The 25,077-nt window shown below is 37.6% G+C and overlaps 1 protein-coding gene across 2 annotated transcripts in view; it reads right to left on the reverse strand.

The window, feature by feature from the left end:
* LOC136874182 (anillin) overlaps window positions 1–25,077 on the reverse strand; it is a 138,267-nt gene that overhangs the window by 54,283 nt on the left and 58,907 nt on the right. For both annotated transcript variants that reach the window (XM_067147775.2, XM_067147774.2), the window contains exon 6: window positions 10,841–10,961. In XM_067147775.2, the coding sequence (XP_067003876.2) occupies window positions 10,841–10,961 (121 nt within the window). The remainder of the gene's footprint in view (window positions 1–10,840; window positions 10,962–25,077) is intronic.

Here is a 25,077-nt window from a genome sequence, read left to right on the forward strand (position 1 = left end):
TGTTGAGGATCCACCCAGCCTTCAGGCTTAGAACGGAACATACATACATACATACATACATGGAGAGTAGGAAATATGTTTGAACGATTGATGTTTGATTGACTTGTTAGAAATTAGAGTGCCTATTCTATAACTTAGTAGATTTGCAAATTTCGAGCTTTAATGGTAATTTTCTTTTCTGTTTTTGCTTGGTAATAACCTGTTGTAATTTGAATACGTCTGAACATAGTTTAAAATTATTTTAGTGTATTGTAGTATCTGTACTTAATCTGAACGTAGTTCAAAATTATTGTGTATTATAGCATCTTATTAGAAAGTAGTGTGTTTATTCTATTACTGTGAAATATTTGTGTAGTATAGTACCGTTTTTGTGGTATCTGTAGTAACTCTTTTACTACAATTCTGTTGTAATTAGGGTAGACTTTAGTGCAGTTAAGAATTGTATAATTCTTGTGTATTATTCTCTGCTTCCAGTAATTAACAGCAATTTTCATCCTGTTAGGGTGTTGTAGGAATAAAAAATTGTACAATTAAGTAGTATTGCAGCATAGTAGTAGCCTATATTAATTAACTTACTGTCGTGTGATCTTTGTGAACTAATCTAGACAATATTTCTTTCCTTTCAATTTTATCTTGCACAGAATGTTATCTCATTTTTCCTTTTCTTTTCATTATTTAGTAAAAAATGGCTAAGCAGTGCAAGTGTAGGAACTGTGGGCGTGGCCAGGCATTAAGGAGTATGAGGGAGGAGTTGGAGAGCTTGAGGGAGATAACTAGGATTCTCTCAGAGGACAGGAAGGAAAGTAGGCCTCCAAACAATGTACAAGATACAGTAGGGGTAATAGAGAGATGGGAAGGAAAAGGGAGAATTGTAGAAGACAGGTGGTCTAATGTTTTGAGGGGAAGGAGATTGCAGGCATGTCGGGAAAGGGGGTGGAGGAAAGGGTACCAGGTTAGAGTGTTATCCAGGAATTAGGTTAAGGCAGATGTTGAGGAAAGTAGAAGAGAGGGAGGAGAGAAAGGAGAAGGTGGTAGTGTTTCACATTGGTACTAACAATATAAGACAAGCAGGTATAAGTACCAACATAGTTGGGGATGTGTGGGATCTGGTAAATGCAGCACGGTGAAGTTTAAGGAAGCGGAGATTGTTATCAGTGGAATACTGTGTAGGAGGGATACTGACTGGAAGGTGATTGGGGATTTAAATGTGTCTATGGAGTGGGTATGTGGGAAACTGAGTGAGATCTCTAGATCCTAATAGGTGGGTAGGAGATAGGGATCTGTACTCAGATGGCCTTCACTTAAACCACAGTGGTACATATAAGTTAGGAAATTTGTTTAGAAGGGTTATAGGGGTGTACATTCAGGGAAACAGGGTGGCCTAGAGAGCAGTGTTAAGGGAACAGGGAATTGGAAATCAAGTAGGGATGACATAAAATTGTTAGTGCTCAACTGTAGAAGTATTGTAAAGAAAGGACTAGAATTAAGTAATTTAATAGATATCTACTTACCAGATATTGTAATAGGAGTTGAATCATGGCTGAGAGGTGATATAATGGATGCAGAAATTTTCCCACAGAACTGGAGGGTGTATCGTGGATATAGGATAGGAATGGTAGGAGAGGGAGTATTCATTCTTGTGAAAGAAGAATTTGTAAACTACGAAAAAGTTAAAGATGACAAACACAAAATTCTACGGGTAAGGCTCATCTCTAAAGATAATAGCCAACTTGAATGTCTTTGGAGTGTACAGACCAGGAAAGGGTAGTGCAGATGCTGATTCAGAATTATTTGATAAGGTAATCAGCTATGTGGGAAACAATAAGGAAAGGAACATGTTTGTAGTGGGGGATCTCAATTTACCAAATGTCAATTGGGAAGGTAATGTGAATGACAGGAAGCATGACCAACAAATGGCAAGTAAGTTAATATGGGAAGGGCACCTGATTCAGAAAGTGATGGAACCAACTATAGGGAAGAACTCTGGATGTGGTGCTGGTAAAACCAGATGAGCTCTATAGAGAAACTGAAGTAATAGATGGTATTAGTGATCACAAAGCTGTTTTTGTGGTAATTAAAAATAAAAGTGAAAGAAATATATTAAAATTAGGACTAATACGCAGTACTATATGGCCGACAAAACAGGCATGAGGGAGTTTTTAATGTAACTATGATTGGTGGAAAATGGTAAATAAAAATGTAAACAGACTCTGGGATGGGTTTAAAGCAATTGTTGAGGAATGTGAAAATAGGTTTGTACCTTTAAAGGTGGTAAGAAATGGTAAAGATCCACTATATTATAACAAGGAAGTAATGAGACTGAAGAGGAGGTGCAGGTTGGAAAGAAATAATATTTAGAAATGGCTGTGGAAGTAAGGAGAAATTGAAGGAACTTACTAGGAAATTGAATCTAGCAAAGAAGTCAGCTAAGGATAACATGATGGCAAGCATAATTGGTGGCCATACAAATTTTAGTGAAAAATAGAAGAGTATGTATACGTTCTCTAAGGCAGAAGTAGGTTCCAAAAAGGACATTCCAGGAATCTTTAATGAACAAGGGGAGTGTGTATGCGAGGATCTTCAAAAGCCAGAAGTATTCAGTCAGCAGTATGTAAAGATTGTTGGTTACAAGGATAATGTCCAGATAGAGAAGGTGACTAATAATAAAGAAGTATTAAAATTTACCTATGACAGCAATGATATTTACAGTAAGATACAAAAGTTGAAAACTAGAAAAGCAGCTGGAATTGATAAGGTTTCAGGGGATATACTAAAGACAACGGGTTGAGATATAGCACCATATCTGAAGTATTTATTTGATTGTTTGGTTGAAGGAGCTATACCAAATGAATTGAGAGTTGGTATAGCAGCCCCTGTGTATAAAGGAACAGGTGATAGACATAAAGGTGAAAATTACAGGCCAGTAAGTTTGACATGCATTGTACGTAATCTTTGCGAAGGTACTCTTTTTGATTATATCAGACATGTTTGCAAAATTAGTAACTAGTTTGATAGAAGGCAGTTTGAGTTTAGGAAAGGTTATTCCACTGAAGCCCAACTTGTAGGATTCCAGCAAGATATTGCAGATATCGTGGATTCAGGAGGTCAATAGGACTGTATCGCGATTGACCTGTCTAAAGCATTTGATAGGGTAGATTATGGGAGACTACTGGCAAAAATGAGTGCAATTGGAATTGACAAAAGAGTGACTGAATGGGTGGCTCTGTTTCTAGAAAACAGAACTCAGAGAATTAGGGTAGGTGGAGCTTTATCTGTCCCTGTAATAATTAAGAGGGGAATTCCTCAAGGCAGTATTATTGGACGTTTATGTTTCCTTATATATATCAAATTGCAAGATACCCGTGCTTTGCTACGGTATTATACTGAAATTTATAATTGAATGCTTAACTTTTTATATGTAATCCGCTGAAATTCACGATCTGACTCGTTTTCTGAGAGAATCCACCAAAATTCGCTATCTGACTCGTTTGAGAGATTACGCAAAGTTCCTCCCATTTTCCAATCTTTCTTTCCAACAATCGATTTCGTACATCCCAGGATAGGTCCAGGTATTTCACCCGGTCAGTTGGGTCCCTAAATCTATGCCATCTTTTCCTATAAGCATTTTTAATACGGATAAAATCCTTGAGAAGATCCAGCGTAGTGTCTTCTTGGGTTCTTTGGCGGTACTGGACCCACGGCTGCATTGTTTTCGTAGTCATTACCCATCCAAGACAAGTTTCCAGCGCGGTCCACACATTTTAACGACGGTCATCTACCGGTGAGGATAGGTATTGTGCAGGCTGCCGAGGCCTGTCGCACTCCTCTGGGGCAATGATTAATGAATGACAAAGGAAATGAAATTGGAGTGTGTTGCTGGAATGAACGATGACAGGGAAAACCTGTCCAAATCTCACATGGAGTGACCGGGATTTGAACCACGGAACCCAGTGGTGAGAAGGCGCGTTTCTTTATGTTTATTAAAGGACATTCCAAATACCAATGTTCACGTCTGTTACCTTCAGTTTTGAGATGTAAGTATCCCCATAAACATAATTCATTTTTTTCACTTCCTTTCACCCCTCCCACTTTCAGTGAATTTTCCAGCAAAAAGTATTTGTTTCTTTAATAGTAAAGGATCTTCTAAATGCCAATTATCACAACTAACATCTTCATGAAAGGAATTAAACTCCTTTTCACTCCCGCCCACCAAGATGATTCCCCCCCACCAAAACGCATTTTCTTTGTTTTTACTGGAGATCCAAATACCAGTTTTCACGTCTGTAACAACTTTAGTTTTTATTAGATGTAAGTATCCTCTATTAATTGTATTAATTCTATTAATCTTTCAATTCTTTCAAATCCCCCCCATTCATTGGATTTTCTGAGAATAAGTGTTTCTTTTACTGTTAAAGCAGCTTCCAAATACCAAATTTCACATCTGTAACATCTTCAGTTCTTGAGATGATATTATCCTAATTAGAAGAATTCAACCCCATTTTCAGTCACTTTTACCCCTTCCCTGCCCCCACCCCCACCACAGTGGTTTTTCCAAAAACTAAAAATACACATTTCTTTGTTTTTAAAGGAGATCCCATATACCAATTTTCAGGTCTGTAATATCTACAGTTCCTGATATATAAGTATCCTTATTAAAGGCATTCAATCACTTTCTTACCCCCTTTCACCCGTCCTACTGGGATTTTCCTAAAACAAAATAATATATGTTTCTTTATTTTTAAAGGAGATTCTAAAAACTAATTTTTACATCTGTAAACTTTTAAAGTTTTGAGATATAGATACACTAATTTTAAAAATGCACCCCCCTTTTAACCCCCTTAGCGACGGAATATTCAAAAATCCTTCCTTAGCGAGCACCTACATATTAATATGAATGTATCCCCAAAATTTCATTTCATTATGTCTAGTAGTTTTGGCTCAGCGATGATGAATCAGTCAGTCAGGACATGTTCTTTTATGTATATAGATATGTGTAAAGTAGAATCAGAGATAAGGCTTTTTGCAGATGATGTTATTCTGTACAGAGTAGTAAGTTACTAGATTGTGAGCAACTGCAAAATGACCTCTATAATGTTGCAAGATGGACAGTAGGCAATGGTATGATGATAAATGGGGATAAAAGTCAGGTTGTGAGTTTCACAAAAGGAAAAGTCCTCTCAGTTTTAATTACTGCGTTGATGGGGTGAAAGTTCTCTTTGCGGATCATTGTAAATACCTGGGTATTAATATAAGGAAAGATCTTCATTGAGGTAATCACATAAATATGATTGTAAATAAAGGGTACAGATCTCTGCACATGGTTATGAGGGTATTTAGGGGCTGTAGTAAGGATGTAAAGGAGAGAGCATATTTGTCTCTGGTGAGATCCCAACTAGAGTATGGTTCCAGTGTATGGGACCCTCACCAGGATTACTTGATTCAGGAGCTGGAAAAAATCCAAAGAAAAGCAGCTCGATTTGTTCTGGGTGATTTCCGACAAAAGAGTAGACTTACAAAAATGTTGAAAAGTTTGGGCTGGGAAGACTTGGTAGAAAGGAGACAAGCTACTCGACTAAGTGGTATGTTCTGAGCTGTCAGTGGAGAGATGGCTTGGGAGGACATCAATAGACGAATAAGTTTGGATGGTGTCTTTAAAAGTAGGAAAGATCACAATATGAAGATAAAGTTGGAATTCAAGAGGACAAATTGGGGCAAATATTCATTTATAGGAAAGGGAGTTAAGGATTGGAATAACTTACCAAGGGAGATGTTCAATAAATTTCCAATTTCTTTGCAGTCATTTAAGAAAAGGCTAGGAAAACAACAGATAGGGAATCTGCCACCTGGGCGACTGCCCTAAATGCAGATCAGGACTGACTGACTGACTGAAGATGGAAGAATGGCACCATCAGAAAGTCAAAGCTCCTTACTATAGTCACAGAACTATGCAAAAACAAATTAGATTACACTGTTAATCAAAATGAAAATCTGCAGCAGCAATTTACCATAGCTGCATGGGAGATTTCTTTTCAGAATGATTGTAAGGCTCAGACACGCGAGACGCGATTTTATCATAATATAGTTTCCGTCAACTGTGAGAAAGTCGAGATGACTGCTGACAACGGGAATCATTCAGAAGGGAAAACCTCCAGGAAAGACCTCACAGCAGCAACAGAAAGGATCACGGCAGCAACAGAAAGGATCATGGAAGCATTTGGGAATAACCCCCAGAAATCAATATGCCAAGGTGCATGTGAACTTTACATCAGTCAGTCCAGCGTCTCTTGTGTTTCGAGGTGTGAGAATTAGAAAGCTGATTAGTGTTCATGAACTGAGTGAAGATGACCTTGACAGGTGGTTGCAACTGTGTTAAGGGAATATGAAGTAAATTAATCTTGGTATAAAAATTTGCATATTTCAGATGAAGCTATGTTTCAGGTGAATGGGAATGTTAAATCGACACAACTGCCATTGTTATGCAAGAGAAGTTCCTAAAACTATTGGAGAGAATTCTATGAAATGCAGATAAGTGATGGTTTAAGCAATCATTGGATAGGAAGGATTACTGGGCATGTGAATTTTGGAAGAGAGAGTTAACAGTGAACGGTATTATGAAATCCTCAATGAGGTTGTAATTCAATGATGCAAAGTGATGATGAACCTACGACCATCGAATTACTAGTCCAAGCTATTACCGCTACACCAACTACTGCTCGGTGTGCGCACTAACGTAAGTGGCTTATACGGTGCGAGAGCCGCGTCAACATTTTTATTTTCTATACGCTTGGCTATCTGGAGTTCTCACTTTGCGTACTTTCATTTCTAGCCAAGCCCTGCATGTTCTATAAATTTAAGCGAAATCTGTGGCGACGAGTAGGGAATGCCTCTTTGTTAGTTCGAGTTCAAGTGATGCATGTAGTAGTGCTGATGACGCGGGAAGTGATACAAATTATGACTGTGGGCAAGTCTACGGCGAGACCACGTGACCTCCCGAGAGGCCGTAGTTTTGTGTAGGCTGTGGATATGTCATTTAAGATCTACATGCTTTTAACTCCTGAAGGCGTAAGACCCCTCAGTGTGTTTTTGTGGTGCCGACTTCATCGTGGCCCACATCCTCACAGTGTGTGCCGTAGTAAAGGATTTAAATGGGTTTTCTCAGTGAACTGCTATGGGTATTTAAATAGGATGCGAATGGGTTAAGAGGCACCATGACTCAGGCGACAGCACGCCGGTCTATCACCACTGGGTTCTGTAGTTCAAATCCCGGACACTCCATGTGAGATTTGTGCTGGACAAAGCGGAGGTGGGACAGGTTTTTATCCAGGTATTGGGGTTTTCCCTACTATCTTTCATTCCAGCAACACTTTCCTATATCATTTCATCTATCAGTCATTAGCCATTGTCCCAGAGGAGTGCAACAGGCTTTGACAGCCAGCATAATTCCTATCCTTGCCACTAGAACAGGGCTTCATTCATTCCATTCCTGATTTGTTTTTGCTATGGGCTTTACATCGCACCGACACAGATAGGTCTTATGGCGACGATGGGATAGGAAAGGCCTAGGAGTTGGAAGGAAGCGGCTGTGGCCTTAATTAAGGTACAGCCCCAGCATTTGCCTGATGTGAAAATGGGAAACCCCGGAAAACCATTTTCAGGGCTGCCAATAGTGGGATTCGAACCTACTATCTCCCGGATGCAAGCTTCACAGCCGCGCACCTCTACGCGCACGGCCAACTCGCCCGGTCATTCCTGATTTGGTCAAGTGACAGGGAAAAGGCAGAAGATTTTCATTTTGTGATTTTTAAATGAATATTTTCAAAATGTTATTGCCCATTTTCTAAAATATAACTGCTACTTGGCTTCTTATTGGCCAAAATAAATGCCTGAACTTCTGTTATTTCCGGTGTCCATTGAATTCTTGACTTTTCAATTATCTCTTTTACATACCATATGAGTACGCCTTGCAAAACAGTTTAGAGCATAATTCAAGTTCAAATTTCTCTTATATCTGCTCTAGAAGTAAAGAAAGTTGGCTGCAGTTCCACACTCTGCTACATCCATGATTCTCAGTTCCAGAAGACATTAAATCCTGGCAAGAATACAGTAAGCAAAAACCATTATATCCAGAAGGTTTGATGAAAGGCCAATATCTAAATTAGTTTCCAACTTCATTCATTTTAACTCCTAACTAATAATTTAGGCCTACCAGAAGGAAACTGAATGCCCGCCCGTACTGCTAAAGCCCATTAGTGTATCTTAGCAATTGATTGCAGGCAATCTGTTTCTCTAAACTCCCCTGTATGCTGTAGTAACTTTTCACTACTTCTCCCTGTAGCAGTATCAAAAGGAACCCAATGAATGAATGACAGGTTCGTGTGGGAAGAGGGAGAAATGGCAAGGAAAAAAGGAAAAGGGCAATCTCAAAATTTTCAGACAGTGCCATCTATATAAAAATCTTAATGACCATATGTCTGTACATTGACTATTTTGACAAAATTTCCATACAGTTATCTGTTTTGGGTGTAATAATGACCATCTGCATAGGTTTTAGCTTTGGTGTCTATTTGTCTGTTTGTCTATACATGAAAACTACTGTATATATTTCTACCAAACTTCATATTTAGAATCCAACTGTCCTTGGGTAGGTTTTAGGGCCAATATTGTTTCTAAATCACTGAATTCACTGGGGGTTTATACAAAACCAAAACCACCATTTTGAACTCCCACAAAATATACACAACCAAACTTAATGGAAATCCAGATCGACAAATGCCATATATACAGGTTTACATACATTATACAGTAGACTGTTGTGACTTGCACTGGTCAGTCTGCAAGCCTCTGAATTTACTATATGCCTTAACAATCCTTCATTTTAAAACTATCTCTGCAGCCTCATTTAGTTTCCTTACCTCATATTTAAATCATTACAAACAGAAACTAACCATCGTCTGTCTCCCTCTACTTCTCTTACCCTGACTGATTGCATTATTCTCCTAGGCAACCTATCCTCCTCCATTCACCTCACATGACCCCACCACAGAAGCCAGTTCATGCATATCATTTCATCCATCAAGTTCATTTCTAACTTAGATTTTACCTCCACATTCTGAGTACCCTCTTGCCATTGTTCCCACCTGTTTGTACCAGCGGTCATTCTCACCATTTTCATATCTGTTACTCTAACTGAATCCACTGAATTTCCACTCCCGTTCAGCAAAGTGGGTCTGAAAATAGACCAATGTACCAGGTGTGTGCATAAGTATTTTCTGGTTTCACTAAGAGATGTCACCAGTGAACAGTATACAGGGTATGAATTACACACACTCATCAGTTTGTCTGACATTAACCTACCAACACACGCAAGTTGAGTCCGCCAAACACCAGCGTCTGTTGTATCGTTCAGTGATGATGTTGACGCTTGTGCCTGAAAAAGAACATTTGTGGCACACAATGCTTTTCTCATTTAATCAAAAGAAAAATGCTGTGGATAGTCATAATTTGCTAGTAGAAATATATGGTGGACACGCTCCATCGATTAGAACATTTGAGGCATGGTTTCAACAATTTCAAGGTGGTGATTTCAATGTGAAAGACAGCGCACGCTCTGGTAGACCACAAAAGTGAGAAGACTCTAGAAGCCTGGCAAAACCATTAATGCACAACGCATTCATCAAAAGATGACTGGAATGGGCCAGAAGACATGGCAAAGTGATTTTGTTAGATGAGAATGCACTGTCTCACACAGCAAAACAAGTGAAAGACAACTTGAAATCACTTGGATGGGACATCCTTCCACACTCAGCGTACTTCCCCGACCTGGCACCATCTAACTCCTCTTCGCATCGATTGTCCACCTTGTCGATACATAATTGCTTAAGGCAACTTATTGGTTAAAAGTGGTAGGTACACGTTTCGTATATTATTAACATCTTCAGCCACATAACACTGTTTAGATGAAAAATTCATTTAATGACAAAGTATCAATGCTTAAGAGGAAGTGTCCTTTATTTGACTTTGTTTAGACTGATTCAGAGCGCCATCTTTTAAATGGAGTATGCCCAAGTCCTGCAGGAGGAGGAGGATCATGTATACATATTGCAAGTGTATTTTATTATACCAACAATGAATATTCCTTCACCAAGAACAGTCCACCACAAAGTTATACCTTAAATTCATGATTCCATTTAACTAAATTAAGTGGCAAGACACATTTAATTCATCCAGGGGCCGCACGCAGCATATAGAAGTAATCCTATGATCTTGTTCATATCAACAGCTTCTCTTCACAGTAGCCTATATTTAGTTCTTTTCTAGGGCTTTACTGTTGGTTTGCTGAATTCCCATTCTTTAACTTTCCTTTATGCTACAAAATCATTTTTTCCTAAACCAATACATGCTTTATCATCTTTACATTTATATTTCAGTGTTCTGTTCTGATCTACCTCATTCTTTAGTCGCATATTTCTAATTCCCCCTCTTAATTTCCTACATTCTTCTACTAAAGTCTTTCATTATCCAAGATTTAGTATTGCCAGAGTTATACACTAATTTCTACTAGATTTTGTGTTTGTTTATATGTTTTCATCTAGAATTCACTTGTCACATCTCTGAAGTTACTCTTGATCTACGAGGTTTCTCTAAGTTTTTCAGTAATGCCTTCAGCAAAACCGTCCCTGAAAATTTCCCTTTTAACCTGACATAATTCATATATGCCTGCCTACTTACAGTACTATAATGAAGTATGTCTAATGGAAGTAGATAATATATTTGTCAGAGGATGGTGCTGATGAAAATTGCCTATTTACCAAAATGTGGTTCATATGGAGTCAGTACTCACACGTAAGCAGAATTATCCTTTCACATTCTACAATCATATCTGAATCTCTGTATTTTCGAGATTGGGAGCACAGGTATTTGGCCTTTTTCGCTTGGTCCAGAATTTTCCTTTGTGCTGCAATCTGAAAAGAATGAGGGAAAAATAGATTTAAAAAAAAAAAAAAAAGAAGAGTACATTAGCATTATAATTAGAAATAAAAATACAAAATCATCATTTATTGTAGTTTCACTCATTTTATTTTGTTACATTCTCATTTTTCTGGAGAGGTAATTTCACTTCATGACCAGATTGTTTCAGAGGAATAATGACTGGGTTCTCTTATTTAAAGCTGCTCACCAATAATTTTAATGTACAACGCTAGAAATAAGTTACGCCCAGAATCTTATTTAGTTATATACTCCATTCTTTTAACTGTAGACAATTAAAAATTAAAATTGTCTGAATTGCAGTTCTGCTATGGTTATGCCTGGGTTTCATTGTACATATTTTACATAATCTTAGTAATATTACACATTTCCACATGTATATGAAGAATGTAACATTTTGGTACATGTCTGAGTAATTACTAAATAAAAACAATAAATTTTACATTTTATCAGCTCGTTTAATTTACAGACTATAGTAAAGTAATTGGAGAATTTCATCTTGTATAGAATGAATTTCGAATGGTAAAGTAGCTTTTAAAATTCCTTATAATTGGGATTTCTAACACTGTCTGTGAAATACAACAGCATTAATCCTTTCTCAGAAACTTGGGTTACTGTACTAGGGGCCTTTCTTCGGTCAGAGTTTGCAGTCTTGAAATGAAATCTAGGTTATTCAAGCTCCGTATCTGAAAAATCATTAGTGGTGAACAAGAAGAGCCTCATTCCATAACCAGTTAGTTTTTTCATTTAAAATATGCACCGGTGCCTTCCTGCGATGTTGAACGGTCCTTCTTAGCCTACAAGAGAATTTTATTGGATCAGCGCCGAAACATCACTCAATGGAAAGCATGGTGACACACTGTGTATGACAATGTAAAGTTACTGTACTATTTGTGTTTCTTAATAGGGATTCATTTTCAGAACATGAGGGCAACAGGAAATTAGCTACAACAATGTATTGTGTAACATACTCTGACTTACAGTGCATAATATTACATTTAAATATTTGAAGTATTTTGATTGTACCTTTATTTTTATTATTTCATACTGCCAAAATTAGAAAACAGACTGTGTAAATTATCTAAAGCAATAACAATGACTAAAATAAAATATGGAGGTATTTAAAACAATTTTATTGTCTTACTAACTCCTCTGCGAACCATGTGACCTTGCCGCGGTGGGGAGGCTTGCGTGCCCCAATGATGCAGATAGCCGAGCCGCAGGTGCAACCATATCGGATGAGTATCTGTTGAGAGACCAGACTAACGAATGGTTCATCGAAAGGGGGGTAGCAGCCTTTCGGTAGTTGCAAGGGCGGCAGTCTAGATCATTGACTGATACGGCCTTGTAATAATACTCAACATGGCTTAGCTGTGTTGATACTGCTACACGGCTGAAAGCAACGGGAAACTACAGCTGTAACCACCTCCCGAGGACATGCAGCTCTCTCTGTATGAATGATGTACTGATGATGGCTTCCTCCCGGGTAAAATATTCCGGAGGTAAACTAGTCCCCCATTCGGATCTCCGGGTGGGGACTACACGAGAGGGGGCGATCATCAGGAAGATGGATACTGACATTCTGCGAGTCGGAGCGTGGAATGTTAGAAGTTTGAATCGTTGTGGTAGGTTAGAGAATCTGAAAAGGGAGATGGATAGGCTAAAGTTAGATGTAGTTGGTATAAGTGAAGTACGTTGGCAGGAAGAACAGGATTTTTGGTCAGGCGACTACCGAATTATCAACACGAAAGCAAACAGGGGTAATACAGGAGTTGGTTTAATAATGAATAAGAAAATAGGGCAGCGGATAAGCTACTACGACCAGCATAGTGAAAGAATTATTGTCGCCAAGATAGACACCAAACCAATGCCCACCACAATAGTGCAGGTCTATATGCCTACTAGTTCAGCGGATGATGAAGAAATTGAAAGAATATATGAGGAGATAGAATATTTAATACAATATGTCAAAGGTGACGAGAATCTAATTGTGATGGGAGACTGGAACGCAGTGGTAGGACAAGGAAGAGAAGGTAGCACAGTAGGAGAATTTGGATTGGGACAAAGGAACGAAAGAGGAAGTCGGCTGGTTGAATTCTGCACTGACCATAATTTAGTCCTCGCCAATACTTGGTTCAAACACCACAAACGACGGCTGTATACGTGGACGAGACCTGGAGACACTGGAAGGTATCAAATAGACTTCATTATGATTAGACAGAGATTCAGAAACCAGGTGTTGGATTGCAAAACTTTTCCAGGAGCAGACGTGGACTCTGACCACAACTTGTTGGTCATGAAATGCCATCTGAAATTGAAGAAATTGAAGAAAGGAAAGAATGCAAAAAGATGGGATCTAGACAAGTTGAAAGAAAAGAGTGTGATGGATTGTTTCAAGGAACATGTTGCACAAGGACTAAATGAAAAGGCTGAAGGAAACACAGTAGAGGAAGAGTGGAGAGTCATGAAAAATGAAGTCAGTAGGGCTGCTGAAGAAATGTTAGGAAGGAAGAAAAGATCAACTAAGAATCAGTGGATAACTCAGGAGATACTAGACCTGATTGATGAACGACGAAAATACAAGAATGCTAGAAATGAAGAGGGCAGAAAAGAATACAGGCGATTAAAGAATGAAGTGGATAGAAAGTGCAAGGTAGCTAAGGAAGAATGGCTGAAGGAGAAGTGCAAGGATGTCGAAGGCTGTATGGTCCTGGGAAAGGTAGATGCTGCATACAGGAAAATCAAGGAAACCTTTGGAGAAAGGAAATCTAGGTGTATGAATATTAAGAGCTCAGATGGAAAGCCACTTCTAGGGAAAGATGAAAAAGCAGAAAGATGGCAGGAGCATATCCAACAGTTGTATCAAGGTAACGATGTAGATAATTTCGTTTTGGAACATGAAGAGGTTGTTGATGCTGATGAAATGGGAGACCCAATTTTGAGGTCAGAGTTTGACAGAGCTGTGAGTGACCTAAATAGGAACAAGGCACCTGGAATTGATGATATTCCCGCTGAATTACTGTCTGCCTTAGGAGAAACCAGCATGGTAAGGTTATTTCATTTAGTGTGCAAGATGTATGAGACAGGAGAAGTCCCATCCGATTTTCAGCAGAATGTTGTTATACCTATTCCCAAGAAAGCCGGTGCTGACAGGTGTGAAAACTACCGCACTATTAGTTTAGTATCTCATGCCTGCAAAATTTTAACACGTATTATTTACAGAAGAATGGAAAAACAAGTTGAAGCTGAGTTGGGGGAAGATCAATTTGGCTTCAGAAGAAATGTAGGAACACGTGAAGCAATCCTGACTTTACGTCTGATCTTAGAGGATCGAATCAAGAAGGACAAGCCCACGTACATGGCATTCGTAGATCTAGAAAAGGCATTCGATAATGTTGATTGGACCAGGCTATTCATGATTCTGAAGACGATAGGGATCAGATACCGAGAACGAAGAATTATCTACAACCTGTATAAAAATCAGTCTGCAGTGATAAGAATCGAGGGCTTTGAAAAAGAAGCAGCAATCCAGAAAGGAGTGAGGCAAGGCTGCAGTTTGTCCCCTCTCCTTTTCAATGTTTACATAGAACAGGCAGTAAAGGAAATCAAAGAGAAATTTGGAAAGGGAATCACAGTCCAAGGAGAGGAAATCAAAACCTTGAGATTTGCCGATGATATTGTTATTTTATCTGAGACTGCAGAAGATCTCGAGAAGTTGCTGAATGGTATGGATGAAGTCTTAGGTAAGGAGTACAAGATGAAAATAAATAAGTCCAAAACAAAAGTAATGGAGTGCAGTCGAACGAAGGCAGGTGATGTAGGGAATATTAGATTAGGAAACGAAGTCTTAAAGGAAGTAGATGAATATTGTTACTTGGGTAGTAAAATAACCAACGATGGCAGAAGTAAGGAGGACATAAAATGCAGACTAGCACAAGCAAGGAAGAGCTTTCTTAAGAAAAGAAATTTGCTCACTTCAAACATTGATATCGGAATTAGAAAGATGTTTGTGAAGACTTTTGTGTGGAGCGTGGCATTGTATGGAAGTGAAACATGGACGATAACTAGCTCAGAAAGAAAGAGAATAGAAGCTTTTGAAATATGGTGTTACAGAAGAATGCTGAAGGTGAGATGGATAGATCGAATCACGAATGAAGAGATACTGAATCGAATTGGTGAGAGGAGATCGATTTGGCTAAATTTGATGAGAAGAAGAGATAGAATGATAGGACACATCTTAAGACACCCAGGACTTGTTCAGTTGGTTTTTGAAGGAAGTGTAGGTGGCAAGAACGGTAGGGGTAGACCAAGGTATGAATATGACAAACAGATTAGAGCAGATGTAGGATGCAATAGCTACGTAGAAATGAAAAGGTTAGCACAGGATAGGGTAGCATGGAGAGCTGCATCAAACCAGTCCATGGACTGATGACTCAAACAACAACAACTAACAGCTGCCCGTGGCTTTGCCTGCATTTATTAATTCAACTGTGTTAGATGTTTCTAGACCGTTTAATTAAATGCAAAAGAAAACTATATTAACATACATCGTTTTCACTTTTAATATTGGTCGTTTTATATTATTTTAATATTTCACCCCCTTCCCACCCCTATCTACCTTTGCCTGTATGGGTGCCTTACCAGTTTTCTTTCCCAAACCATAAGTCATGAGTATCATGTTTGGTTGAGAGCTATGTTGGAACATGCACACATACATCCATGATCCTTGTCATTTTGGACATTCCTTTAACCCCTTCTAACCCTCGTTCTGATATGAACTTTGGCTCAAACAGCATCCACAGTGTCATGGTTCATCTCAGCTATCCTAAAGACTATGAACTCGCCATTAATATTGGTCATTTTTGGATTTTTACATTTCTAGAGGTTTCTTGCCTCTACAGTAATTTTTCCGGATAGTAATCTATATGAGTATCTAGTATGGTTGAGAGCTATGCTGAAACAGACATTCACCCATAATCTGTCATTTTCGACATCATCTTTTGTGACATTCCACTATTCCAGAAGTGAAATTCAGTCGAGTTGGAGTAAACATGATTAGCCACAACAAAATTAAACATAGTGAATAACTTTATAGAATATCACAGAAGCTCAGGTTAACAAAATGTCAAAATACATATAATCATTATGGCAGTGAAAAAGACAAAACAGGGATTCGAATTGCTAAAATACCAACACTGCACAAAAACACAAATAACTGTCTAGCTTAGTGAGTAGATGTATCACAATTAGGAAGCAATTTGGAATGTAAAAATATATCAAGAAAAGAAGGCAATTTGAGAAAAGAAGATATCACCAGCGATAAAACGATATAATACCTAGCATATCAGAATATCATAAAGCACGTTATTTTCATTTAAAACCCATGACAAGATTTGGAGACTAGCCATATTAAAGATAAGAAGATAGTATTAACCAGAGAAGCAAATGATCGAGATATCGCGATATTATCATTAGAAAATTGATTAAGTAAATCCATATAACATATATATATATATTGTGATGTATATACAGATATCTTGGAGGTCTGATAGATATTAGAGATCACACAAGGAAACATTTTTATAGTATGTTAGAAGGCTTTGATATGATTAACATGCAACAGCTGATTTCACAATTATATTTTGTCTTTATATTTGAGCAAGACAAGATGACGATGGCTTTCTAAAAGATGGGAGGCAGGCTACCTGGATAAACCCAAGCTAAACCGAGCTGGACCAACATTGCATATGACATCTACATAGTCAGCCATGCAGCACGACAATCGCCCTCGACAGCAGAGCATGAACAAGCCATAAAATCATTCCAGAAGTGAAGGAAAAGAGATAAGTTTCTTAAATAGAAGTATGTAGATTGGTAGAGGTTATGAGTTGATCAGCTGCAGCTAGAATTTTGAACTTGTGTCTTTTTAGTCTTCAAAATAACTAATTTATGTCAGATTCTCATGAGTGATTGCATTATTATATCGATATAAAGAGAATATGGTCGACCATATGATATCAAACATCCCTGATGCATATGTTATAACGCAAAAAATAGGATGAGAAAGGCGATACCACCCAGTAGTAGGAAAATGGCCAGCTCATAAATTAACAAACAGGAATTGTCAAAGGTTAATTGAACTTTGTACAGACCTTGGATTTATTTTGGAAACTACCAGATTTAAGAGGCAACCACACAAATTAATGACCTGGAAATGTCCTAACATAAAATTGGGGGAATTCCAAATTGATCATGTTGCAATGGATAAAAATTATTATAAGAAAATTTATAATGTCAGAATTCTCCGTGGAATAGACATTGATTCAGATCATTATACATCTGAAATAAAAATCAAGTTGACACCAAAGAGAAAACATAAGCCTGCCCAATACAATAGGAAGAGAAATTATGACCCCACTTATTTAATGAATAATTAAGTATACTTGGAGAGATCTAAAACACAACTAAGTGATGACTTAGAGGTGTTAATTAATAAATTGAAATCAGGAGCTGAAGAACTTGCTCCCATTAAAAGGAGGAAGAAACATGTCTGGTGGAACAAGGAGTGTGATAAGGCAATTCAAACAAGGCAGAAAGCATGGTTAAATGATCAAAGAAAATCTGACAAATCCAGAGCAGAACTAACTAATGCTAGAAGACAAGCAGCTAAAGAAATTTGAAGAATTAAAAGGAATCATCAGAATGAAATGCTCAGTACAATAGATGAATCATTCAAGAAACATAAAACGAGGGATTATTACAAGACGTTTAAACAGTATCAATCTAAGTATACTCCACCAACACTTATGCTGAGAAATGAAAATGGGAAAATGGCACATAACTAAGACAATGCAAATATCTTGGCAGTCTACTTCAAAAAATTACTCAACTGCAAAGACCAAAGAGAATATCTGGAGTCTGACCCCACACAAAAAAAAAACCATCACTAGAAAAGGTTACACCACCAACATATGAGGAAGTGATCAAAGCCATTAACTTGCTCAAGAACTATAAAGCAGCAGGAGAAAATCAGTTGGTTGCAGAATAATGGAAGAATGCCAATTATCAAACTCTCTGAAACTTGTATAAATGTATTATTGATGTAGGTGATAGGTCAGATCCCAATAATTATAGAGGGCTATCTCTTGTTGAATTCACATATAACATCTTTTCTAAAATTATTTACTTAAGAATACAGGAACAACTGGACCACGAACTTGGAGAGTACCAAGGAGGATTTCAGCCGGGCAGAAGTTGTCCAGATCAAATCAGTTTTAAGTGCATTATGAAGTATCAAAGAGCTCGAAGTAAGAATCTAGTCATCACTTTTGTTGACTTATTTTGTTGACAGTATTTATTGGGAGCCGTTACTGAATACCCTTCAAGAATTTGGTGTTCACAGAAAACTGATCAACCTTATTGGAATCACTCAAGAATACTAAAGCAAAAGTTAAATTTAGAGGAAAATTGTTAGAGGCATTTACAATCAAAACTGGACTTCGGCAGGGGGATGGTCTCTCACCTATTTTGTTTAATAGTGTACTGGAGAAGGTCATGCAAGAATGGAGAAAGAAATGCCAACCAAACATCAAAATTGGTAGAAATATAAAACTAAACTGCTTAACATTTGCAGACGATCTTGCACTACTGGCAAATAATGTGGAAGAGGCTAAAGTCCAAATTGAACAAGTAGAAAACATTGCAGCAAAAGTGGGATTACAAATTTCATTTGAAAAGACATTATGCTAACCTTTGAGGTGTCATTCAACTAAACGATGAAAAAATTAAGGTTGTAAAAATGTTCAAGTATCTTGGGGAAATTATAACTTGAAACCTAAATGAGAAAGCCTCAATAGAATACAGAACAACAAAACAGACAAGCACAACAAGTCACATGGTCAATACATAAGAAGAAATCTCTCTCGATAAACACCAAATTCAAACATTATGGTTCAGAAGTTAAACCTGAAGCAACTTCCGCAAGTGAAACTCTAAGTTGAATACCAAAGCAACAACAGATAAAATCCAAAAAATAGAAGTATCATCTGGACAATCATCAATTAAAAACATCAAGTAAATGGACAATGGAAACTGCTGCCTAATGAAATAGTCTATCGGGAAAATGAATCAATTGTGGATACAATGTGAAAAAAGAGAATTGCCTTTTCCAGCCACATAGTAAGACTACCAGAGACCAGACTACTGAAACAATTATTCAATTTCTTTTGGAAAAGTAAAACCAAGAACAACTGGTTTGTTGAGGTCCAGAATGATTTAGAAGAGCTGAATATAACAATGAAACAAATTGCAGAGAGAAAGGAGAAGATTATTCTGAGAAGTAGAGATACAAGGCTGAAATTAAAAACAGTCAAACGAAAACAGTACACCATTAATGATGAAGAGAGGGCGGCCAGGTCAGAAAAAATGAAGTTCCGGGAAGAAAAGAGGAAGTTGAGGAAACATTACAACTAATATTGTGAAGATTATAGTATATATGGATTGATTTAAGTGCTCCAATGTGGGTGTAAACTATGTAAATAAATAATAAAGGGAATAGGTAGTCTTCGTAAAGAAATGTAACGAAACTCCAGTAAGAAAACGGGATATTCTATCCAAATGATATGCCATAGCAGACGTGAAGTCCTTACAAGTAGAATACTTTATGATGTTAAGAATCCAAGTGATATGTTAATATCTATGTAGGTCACATGTAGATGAGACATATAGGTGTTACATTGTCTTAATAAGTTAGGGTAACATGAGATTATGGGAAAATTCCTCCCATTTTTCAATCTTTCTTTCCAGTGATAGATTTCGTACTTCTTGGGCTAGCTTCACGTATTCCGGCCGGTCAGTTGAGTCCCTAAATATTTGCCATCTTTACCTATAAGCATTTCTAATATGGATCAAATCCTTGAGGAGATCCGGCTGATGTCGTCTTGGGTGCCTTGGTTGTACTGAACCCGCACCCGGACTGCATTCGTAGTCATTACCTGGCCAAGACCCATTTCCAGCATGGTCCGCACATTTTGACAACGGTCCAGAACATTATTATTATTATTATTATTATTATTATTATTATTATTGATGTTCTGGACCCCACATCAAGATGCAAGACAGCTATTTGGCAGTAAATTACATCTGCTGCCATTGTCATTGTTGACAATGTGACCAGCACCATTGTTGCACGAAGGCAAGTGCGCCAGATTTCTGGCGATATGAATGATATACTTCCGTGCATTATTGACCTTATTATGGAGGTGAACAATTGCACGGTCAATTTCATTCCTATCGTTTATTTCAAATGCGTTTAATTTTTTATTTATATGCCAGCAGAATCTACTAAGTTCTCCAAAAGAAAAGATGGCTCTTATAAACGAACCCAGGAAAGATTAAGAATTATCAGTATATGGTCAGAGTCATGTATATTATGAACAGTAAAATCAATTGGTCTCACCTCTTTTTTTCACCCCACTGCCTTTAAGTTGATTCCCCCCCACCCACCAAAAAAGAAGGCATGTTTCTTCATGTTTAAAGGAGATTCCAAATACCATTGTTCATGTCTGTTACCTTCAGTTTTGAGATATAAGTATCCCCATAAAAAGAATTCACTTTCTCTTCCTTTCACACTCTCCCTCTTAAGTGAGTTTTCCAGAAAAAATACTTGTTTCTTTAATAGTCAACAATCTTCTAAATACCAATTATCATGACTAACATCTTCAGTTTTTGAGATATGTGTCCTCATAAAAGGAATTCAACTCCTTTTCAGCCCCATCCCCCAACATTATTTTCCCACAAAAATGCATTTTTCTTTGTTTTTAAAGGAGATCCAAATGCCAATTTTCATGTCTGAAACAACTTTAGCTTTTATTAGATGCAAGTATCCTTATACAATTAATTCAATTAATTTTTCAATTCTTTCACAACCCCTCATTGGATTTTCCGAAATCAAAGGAATACATGTTTCTTTACTTTTAAAGCATACTCCAAATACCTATTTTCACATCTGCAACATCTTTTGTTTTTGAGATAATAGTATTTTATTACAAATAATTCAACTAATTTTCCAGTCAACCCCCCTCCCCTTTAAGTGGATTTCCAAAAACAAAAAAAACGTATTTCTTTATTATTACTAGCAAATGTACCCGTGCTTCGCTACGGTGCTCTACATTGTATACGGATACCGAAGTAAATTAGTGCACATTAAGTGAATAAGATTTTTAAATTGGGTTTGTCTTGGCTTTATCCGAGAATCAGTATTGTGAAATCCACAGACGTTGTTTCCAATGAAAGTGTGATTTGCGGAATTGCGATGATAACGGCAAGTCCACTTGTTTACTGCAATTCACAACGAAGAAAGTAATTTTCATATAATGGCAGACCCCATTGCCTAGTGCGCGGCCAAAATTGATTTGGGGAGGTTTCATTACAATGGCAGACCCCAATTCCTACTTTCAGATAGATTACAGTTGAGGAACTTTTATTATATTTGCAAGGACCTTCCTTACTGCCAGTCAAAAGTGAGTTGCGTTCTTATCTTTATAATGGCAGACGCATTTTCTAATGCCAGTCAGCTTCCTGCCAGTCACACCGAGTTGGTGAGATTCCATTATAATAGCAGGCCACTATGCCTATCGTTACTAAGATTTTAGATGGGTCAATTTGTTTATAATGAGAGACACGCTCCCTCGAGTTCTGCTAGTCGAATCGAGAAGGGAATTATGCATTAAAATAGTGCACAACCCCATTCTTATTGCCTGTCAAAGTCGATGTGGGGAGGACTGAAAACAATAGCAGAAGGCCTCCTTCAGACATTCACTATCGATTTGCAATGTATTTAATACCAATGGCAGACAAACCCTTTCTAGATTGCTACAAATCGACGTCAATGAAAGAATATAGTCGTCATACGGAAGTATAAGGATGTTAACCATCATTTACAGAATAACTGCTGCTAAACGGTACATCAAATCGAAAAACGGATTGTACGATAAGACGCACTTTCTGGTCATATCTTGGGGTCACCAGCTTCTCCCGTACCAAGTTTCAAATTTCTGAGATTTCTGGAAGTGCCTCATTAATTCACGTCTTTTTTCATTTTTAAATATTTATATGTACATCACTCCAGCCAGACTTGCTTTTATATATATATAGATGACGGATAAGTATGAGATTCATATCTCCTAAATGGTTCATGATATTAAGAAACGGTTTGCGCCTCATGTATCGCTCTACATGTTTGTTTCCGCACTATTTCATCGTATCTCCCATATTAAGTGGGTGAATTGAGTTCAAAATTTGAATAGGGTGAAATTTAGGTTCATTTTTAACATTTTTACATTACTTTTTGCCTACTTATGTATAAGCTAGAATCATGAAATTTGGTCCACATATGGCCCTTAATCGTGCCAATGTGCCCACCCAACGTAATGATCCTATCATTCTTATAAGTGTGTCAAACAATGAAGTCTTAAGTGCGGCCAGTATCCAGTATTCGGGAGATAGTAGGTTCGAACCCCACTGTCGGCAGCCCTGAAAATGGTTTTCCGTGGTTTCCCATTTTCACACCACGCAAATGCTGGGGCTGTACCTTAATTAAGGCCACGGCCGCTTCCTTCCCACTCCTAGCCCTTCCCTGTCCCATCGTCGCCATAAGACCTATCTGTGTCGGTGCGACGTAAAGCAACTAGCAAAAAAAAAAAACAATGAAGTATACTTGTAAAAATCACCAAATTTACGAACAATCCAGAAATACGGCCAAATTTAACGTATAAGGGAGAGAGATACGACAAAATGTCACAGGACCAAAGTTGTATATCACTCCGAATTGAACAGACATCGTGCCATCCGTTTTGTGATACGACTTACCGTTTAGCCAAAAAATAGCTCAAAAGGAATGTCTGCACACTCATTAAAATAGCCTCCATATTTCGATATCTTTGGGGGTAAAAAGTGAAAAATTTGATCATCTTGGAATTTTCCCGTCGGTTAGGGACCAAAAGCTATAATTTCACCAAATTTCAATTGTCTACCTGGTCTGGCAGGTTGTGCTGCCATCTTGATTTGGGGATGGGGGATAAAACTGAGGAAATTCCCAAAAAATTTTAAGCCCACGAAACCTATAGGTTATCGTTTTGGATATACTATACCACTGTGTTCTTATGCTTAGCCCAAAATTTGAGCCCACCCCCCAGCGTGCCCCCTTCAGGGAATTTTGAGAATTTCCGATTTTTCTAGGGATCCTGGGGTCATCAGTTTCTCCCGTACCAAGTTTCAAATTTCTGAGATTTCTGGAAGTGCCTCATTAATTCACGTATTTTTTCATTTTTAAATATTTATATATACATCGCTCCAGTTCGACTTGCTTTTATATATATAGATTATTATTATTATTATTATATTATTATTATTATTATTATTATTATTATTATTATTGAAGAAGGTTCTAAATACCAATTTTTACATCTGTAACATCTTCAGTTTGAGATATCAGTATCCTAATAAAAACAATTCAACCCCATTTTCAGTTATTTTTTACCCCCCAACCAAGTGGTTTTTCCAAAAGCAAAAAGTATGTGTTAATTTTTTGAGATATACTGTACACATGCTCATTTTAAAATTTCATCCACTTTTTAGTTCCCCTTAAGTGGAGCTCTGAAAAAAAAAACAAAAAAAAAAAAAACTTATGTTTCTTTACTTTTACAGGAGATTCCAAATACCAATTTTTACGTCTAACATTTTACGTTTCCGAGATATACTGTACATATAGTCTTTCTAAAAATTCATCCCATTTGTCACTCCTGTTTAACCCCTATTAATTGGATTTTCCAAAAGAAAAAAAATACACGTTTTCTCAGATGTTTTTCATTTATTTTTTTTAAATATATAACAAGAAACTTCGAATTACTCTCTCAAACTCAAAAGACGCTTACAGACACGAAGTGCGCCTGCGCTATGATTTGAGTTATTGATAGGTGATTTGCTGTTTCTACATTGGTTGTTCCCCTCCTGTTCCTTCCCCTACCCTTCTCAAGCGTAGTCTTGGTGGCTGGTTGTGTCCAGCGTTTGTGTCTCAATTATTTGTCGCTCAATCTGAGCGTCTACTAGGGGGTTCCTTTGGAACCCGAGGCTGCTGGGCTGCGAACATCGGAGCGCAAGTCATGAGTGAATGATGCACATGTATGTTGAATGAAAGGTTAATGCTTGTGGCAGTGAATGGGTGTATAATTTGGTAAGAGTTGTGCTTCTGTGTGTGCTGTGCTGTGTGGGTGTGCTGGGTTCGTAGCCCAGGGACTACATAATATGTATTTCTTTAATGTTACATGCTAGTAATACTTTTATTTCTTTTATATTACCTGTGGGTAATAGACCTGTTTTCTGTTGAATGTACAAGGCCAATAGAAGTTTATTTGTTTACTATTGATAGGGTGCTTCAGTTATGATATTATAAATATTTTGTTACCTTTGAATAAATGACGGATGAATTTACGGATGGAGAACTCCCTAACCTCGGTCCACCTTGCTTCCCCTCTGGGTCTGTTCCTTCTTCCTCCTTCTCAGTTTATTTTTAAAGGAGATTCTAAACGCCAATTTTTACATCTGTAAACTTTTAATGTTTTGAGATATAGATACACTCATTTTAAAAATTCACCCCCCTTTTCACCCCCTTAGTGACAGAATATCCAAAAATTCTCCCTTAGCAAGCACCTTCATTGTAATATAAACGTATCCTCAAAATTTGATTTCCTTATGTCCAGTAGTTTTGGCTCGGCAATGGTGAATGTGTCAGGCAGTCAGTCAGTCAGTCAGTCAGTCAGTCGGGACATGTTCTTTTATATATATAGATAAGATTGCTTGTGCATCAAGAGAGGTTAATATGTGATGAGTTTAGAGTAATAAGAAGCGATATTATTTGAAATGAGTGATGAAGAAGGTGTAATGCTGTTATATGACAGAAATGAAAAATGAATTGGAGATATGTGCTACGATGAAATAAGAGACGGAAATAGAATATTTGAAGTGAATTGAACCCCAAGGTCGAAAGTTTGACCTTGCCATGATGGTACACTTTTTCCTTTCCTTTTTTTAACA

This window comes from Anabrus simplex, chromosome 5 (assembly GCF_040414725.1).
Source record: "Anabrus simplex isolate iqAnaSimp1 chromosome 5, ASM4041472v1, whole genome shotgun sequence".
In the NCBI taxonomy this organism is placed as follows: domain Eukaryota; kingdom Metazoa; phylum Arthropoda; class Insecta; order Orthoptera; family Tettigoniidae; genus Anabrus; species Anabrus simplex.